The sequence below is a fragment of the Musa acuminata genome, chromosome BXJ3-5 (assembly GCF_036884655.1).
Source record: "Musa acuminata AAA Group cultivar baxijiao chromosome BXJ3-5, Cavendish_Baxijiao_AAA, whole genome shotgun sequence".
Lineage (NCBI taxonomy): Eukaryota > Viridiplantae > Streptophyta > Magnoliopsida > Zingiberales > Musaceae > Musa > Musa acuminata.
The window spans coordinates 27764670-27770309 of record NC_088353.1 but is presented as its reverse complement, the minus strand read 5'-3'; the positions used below and the strand labels follow the sequence as shown (position 1 = coordinate 27770309).

Genomic DNA, 5640 nt, shown 5'->3' with positions numbered 1-5640 from the left:
TTTATTTCTTTTCAATCCAAAAGATTTATTCTAGCAAATATAACTATTCTTTCAAATTTCATTTCATTAGTTAGATGATGATACGTAGAACGAAAGGGAGGAAACAATTCTGCTCATAATGTATCAAGATTCTTCTTCTAAAGCTTCGCGAATAGATAATCATTTCCACATATGCAGAAGCCTTTTACATAGTTTTCGATTGGATTTGTCTTTAAAGTTAATTACTGGCTTTTTTCCCCTCTGTAGTGTTCAAAATTTCAACTCAACTAGTATACAATTGCAATACTAAAAACACTAATTTCATTTTCACTCTTTAGTCTCTCTTTTTGTTTCCTCTCTCTTTTTCTGTTAAATATATCTCTAATCCTATTTGGATCTTTCCTCGATCTAATCACTCCTAGACAAAGGAATAATTGGCATTGGTAACAGTAGATAGAAAAAAAGATGAAGGAATTGTTTAGAGGCAAGTGACAGTAATTTTTACTCTGAAAATTAAGAAATCAGAGCATACTGGATTCACAGGGGATAGATCTATTTGCCTTGTTTCTTCTTTCACATGGATCCTGGTATTTAAAACCTGTTCAGCAACATAAACATGGATTGATTTTGAGTTCCTTGCAAATCACAAGAACCTTGGTCGACAACAAATGATGCATGATGTAGAGATAAACAAGATAATAACTTGTTAGTAATAACTAAACAAATACGTTTCCTTCTTCTACATGAAAAAAAGTCATTTTTTCTAGTAGAGAAAAACAAGATGCATAAAAAATTGCTTTGAAGTAGCTGTACATTATGTGTATGCAAGGACTTGTGCAAGTCACTTAGTATGAAAAGGCTTTGTTGGAAAGAACAACTTTCTGCCCCCTGAATAACTTTCTGCACAACCATGTTTAACACAATCTTTCTCTTGTCTCTTCTTAATTTAAATTAATTAATTAACAAGTTAAATTCCAACTACTGTTTTGTGGCAGACCAATTCTTGCTGGTCTCCCCACTTTGCTAAGCACTCTGACAATCCAACTCCAACATACGACCCCACTTGCCAGTGACTGTTCACAGCCCATAAATTCTCTCATCAAGGAGTAAGCCACACCACACCAACCCTTTGCTCTCTCCCATGTGTTGTTATAAATAACCGCAACAACTTGCCTTGGATTCAGCAAAGTCTTCTTGTAAGAAGAGTTGCAGCTTTTTTGTTGTGTAATTGGTTTGTGAGCTTGAGAAGGACTCTCTCCCAAGTGAAGTAGAAAGAGAGAGTGTTTTGTGGTGTGTGTGTGTGTGTTTGTGTGCTCACGAAGAAATAGTTTATGGACATTCAGACAAGACAGAATCTAAGAGGAGATTGCATGCTTACTGAAGTCTCCCTTGATTGGAGGGGCAAACCCTGCAAGCCCAACAAGCATGGAGGCATCAGAGCTGCTTGCTTTGTATTAGGTCTCTCTCTCTCTCTCTCTCTCTCTCTCTCTCTGTGTGGGTGTGTTTTCCACAGCTATCATCAAGATAGCTTGTTTATTCTGTTCTATGTAGGATATATACAATTAAGGTTGAACTAATCTACATAATTTAATTGTTGTCTTGGTTCTTTTTCCAGGCATTCAAGCATTTGAGATAATGGCAATTGCTGCTGTTGGCAACAACCTTATAACATATGTCTTCAATGAGATGCACTTCCCGCTGTCAGAATCAGCAAACATAGTGACCAACTTTGTGGGAACTATTTTTATCTTGTCTCTCGTTGGTGGGTTTCTCTCAGACTCTTATCTAGGGAGCTTCTGGACCATGTTGATATTTGGATTTGTTGAGCTCTCAGTAAGTTCTATTCTTCTCTAAGAGTACCTCAATCCATTTGCAGAAGTTAATCCATTGTCTGCTGAACCAGAGCAGAAAAAGGAGAAGAATTTCTATGACTGCTACCTTGTCCGATGAAAACCATATACTTCCTCTCTTTTTTCTGTCCATGAATCAATTTAAAATAGTAACAATAATAATGCCATGAAATGTGACTACTTAAACCTTTTTTATTTAAATAAAGCATTCACAGAGACAAAGTGAAAATGGGAAGTCATCTTCTTCCATCTGGCAATGTAGAGAAAGCTGCATGGATTTATATCATGAAATAATTGAAGGAAATATGAGAATGCAAGATATTTAATATATTGTTTTTATTGCATAAACAACCTACTCCTGTGGGTTTGGTTTTGTTCAGGGTCTCATACTGCTCTCAGTCCAAGCACATCTTCCGCAACTGAGGCCACCACCATGCAACATGATGTCAGGAGAGCACTGCATGGAGGCCAAAGGCTTCAAGGCCGTTACCTTCTTCCTTGCTCTCTACTTGGTGGCCTTGGGGAGCGGCTGCCTGAAGCCCAACATGATCTCTCATGGTGCTGACCAGTTCAGAAATGATGATCCAGATGATCAGTCCAGGAAGCTGTCCACATACTTCAACACAGCATACTTCAGCTTCTGTGTGGGAGAGCTGATTGCACTCACTGTTCTAGTTTGGGTCCAAATGCGGTCAGGGATGGACGTAGGTCTCGGTGTGTCTGCAGCTGCCATGGCCATGGGACTCATCAGCTTAGTTTGCGGTGCTCCTTTCTACAGGAACAAGCCTTCACAGGGCAGCATCTTTACCCCCATTGCAAGAGTAAGATTTAGATTATGAATTTATTACTAAAAACATAGTTTTAGTTGATCAGTATTTACGCTCGATCAACATCCTACTTTGCTGCAAATGCCATCAAGATATAGCTAAAAAGTGCTTCTTCAAAAGAATTCTTTTGCGATAGAATTAGCGTGGCATTGCAAATTTACCTTTTCTTTTCTGGCTATCATATCAAGATTCTTCATTGTGATTGTTTCCTAGGAGATTGTGTTTTATGCTTATTGTTTTTGCCACTGTTCATTAAGAATACGCTTGTGGTGAATGAAGCTCGGAAATTTCTCTTGGGGACCTCTGTCCAAGGATTCTTTTGGTGCGAGACCACTTGTCTTCTTGATTAAACATTAATCTAATATAATATATTTTTTTCTCCTATAGGTTTTGTTAGACTACCACAAAAGAGTAGTAGAATTTCTTTTTCTTTATGATCTTGCCTTCTTGATTATCAAGTACATAGTTGATTCTTGAAATGATTAAGTTTTTTTGTTTGCTCGTATACTGATTGCAGACATGAAGGTAATTATGTATGATATGAACGATGGTGTCTTGGGTTGTTCTGCATAAGAATACACTAGATATATCAGAAGGCAGATGGATCATGACTTCCTAGAAATTTTATGCAAGAAAGCTTTGATCTTTGCAAGTTCTTACTGTCAAGTAAAAGTTGTTCCTTCTGCAGGTCTTTGTAGCTGCATTTGCCAAGAGAAAGCAAGTTTGCCTCTCTAGTTCTGGAGTGCCTCACACGAAGAATGTGCCCAAACACCATGGTGTTTCTTCTCGAAGTGTTTGCAACCTCAGTCACATCCACAAGTTCAGGTTGGCCCAGCTTATCATCTAATCATTTGACCAAGGAAGAAGAAGTTCATAAGAAAAAGATGATCTTTTCCGAGTTTGACGTTTGCAACCTTTCTTCCTTTACATGATTCAGATTTCTGGACAAAGCTTGCATCAAATCCCAAGATGGTTGTAACATGAAAGAGAGCCCATGGAAGCTTTGCAGCAAGGCAGAGGTAGAGCAAGTGAAGGTGATTCTTTCAGTGATACCGATCTTCGCATGCACCATCATCTTCAACACGGTCCTCGCTCAGCTGCAGACCTTCTCAGTGGAACAAGGAAGCTCCATGAACACTCGGCTTGCAGACTCCTTCAGAGTCCCACCTGCATCACTCCAATCCATCCCCTACATGGTGCTCGTCATACTGGTTCCCATCTACGAAACCAGCTTCGTCCCTCTTGCCCGAAAGCTCACCGGAGAGGACTCGGGGATCACTCCGCTGCAGCGAATCGGCGTCGGCCTCTTCACAGCGACCTTCTCGATGGTGGCAGCCGCCATGATCGAGAAGGAGAGAAGAGAGATGGCTGTTGGGTCGGGCAAGCTGATGTCCATCTTCTGGATTGCTCCCCAGTTCCTCATCTTTGGCCTCTCGGAGATGTTTACAGCTGTGGGTCTCATTGAGTTCTTCTACAAGCAGTCATCGGGCGGCATGCAGTCCTTCTTGACAGCCATGACCTACTGCTCTTACTCCTTTGGCTTCTTCTTGAGCTCCCTGCTGGTGTCATTGGTGAACAAGATCACATCAAGCTCATCAAATGGCGGATGGCTGGGTGACAATGACCTCAACAAGGACAGGTTGGATCTCTTCTACTGGCTGTTGGCAGCTCTCAGCCTCCTCAACTTCCTCAATTATCTTTTCTGGGCCAAATGGTACTCCAACACTCCATCTCCATCAACTGAGACACATGTTGGAGCTGAGAACATACCGTGAAAGACCACCATCCCACATTAAATATTCCTCTTTGGTCCTAAACTTGAACTAAGCTAAGAGGGTAAATAAAAACAAAAAAAAAGAGATCTAGATCGTGGATCTATCATGCAGGTTTCGCGCCATCGCTGGCCCTTCTTATATATATGTATTAATTACATCGAATCATGGACATACAATGAATGCACTAACGATCGTCGAACATCGTTACTATATGAAATTTTAGTGTTCTTCTGTCTTCTCTTGCTCTTTCTTTTCATTTGTCACCCAAGTCTTCGGATCAAATTATTGTTCATGGAAATGGAGCTCGAAATGATGGACCAGCACTATGTCTATGTTGTTAGAGAGGGGACATGTTCCTATGGAGACAATGGACAAGGCTTTTCTTTCCAAGTTCATAGGCAAAATGCTGGTCACTATCATGCCCATCCATCATTATGTCTATGAACGATTGGTTGGTTTATGTCCAATGAAACCATGTCAAATTATTGTTAACTAATAGGGATTGGTTTCCCTCTTCACCTTAAAAGTCTAAGATTACAACTTGAATCTCTTGATATTTCATGGTAGGTAGGTAAAGCAAGCTAGAAGATCCACAGTAGATGCTGCAAAATGCAACAGTGAGAACACCATCAGTACGACTACATACTCGAGAGCACAATCCCGAATTAGAGTGTGTGATTGATCATCACATACATACTTGAGATAGAGAAGCTAAATCCTACGTACCACACAAAAATATCAGAGTCTGGCCTTCTAATTTGATGCAAGAAATGAAAACATGGACCAGCCAAGAGTAGAGTCTATTGACATCACACAGGTGGTACAAGAATTAGGGACGCATTTCAGATCTTTTTGAACGTAAAGAACAAAAAATATTAATTTTTCTTTGGTGTGCATATGAGATCCTCAACTGAAGTGAAGAATTATTTATTAATTAGGACCTGAAAGCTCTGTTGCTTGGACTGGGAAGCAATATGCAGTACATGTCACGTGAACTTACCAATGACATGAGGAAACAATGATATTTATCTTCTACATTTGCAAGATTTGAGCCCATTGTAAACAGATCGTGACAAGTGGAACTGCAAAAACATTCACCCATATAATCTGGACTAAATACCTCATATGAGACAGTCAATTATCTTAAATAGCTACATAATGTTGCAGTCAGAAAAAAGTGCTCTAGTCTGAGACAATAATGATGAGAGC

The 5640-nt window shown here is 39.8% G+C and overlaps 1 protein-coding gene across 1 annotated transcript; it reads left to right on the top strand.

Annotated features, from left to right (window-relative positions):
* The first annotated feature begins 1181 nt into the window (after positions 1 to 1181).
* Positions 1182 to 4595, top strand: LOC103985203 (protein NRT1/ PTR FAMILY 4.4-like). The gene is made up of 5 exons (XM_009402834.3): positions 1182 to 1437; positions 1595 to 1812; positions 2210 to 2650; positions 3345 to 3481; positions 3594 to 4595. The coding sequence occupies exons 1-5, from the start codon at positions 1311 to 1313 to the stop codon at positions 4429 to 4431; spliced, it is 1761 nt and encodes a 586-aa protein (XP_009401109.2). The 5' UTR covers positions 1182 to 1310; the 3' UTR covers positions 4432 to 4595.
* The last annotated feature ends 1045 nt before the right edge of the window (positions 4596 to 5640 follow it).

Bases quoted from the DNA above. Each gene is read 5' to 3' on its own strand.
- LOC103985203 (XM_009402834.3), top strand. From the start codon at position 1,311: ATGGACATTCAGACAAGACAGAATCTAAGAGGAGATTGCATGCTTACT. The intron at 1,438-1,594 runs GTCTCTCTCTCT...TTCTTTTTCCAG, and splicing joins AGCTGCTTGCTTTGTATTAG to GCATTCAAGCATTTGAGATA. The intron at 3,482-3,593 runs GTTGGCCCAGCT...TACATGATTCAG, and splicing joins AGTCACATCCACAAGTTCAG to ATTTCTGGACAAAGCTTGCA.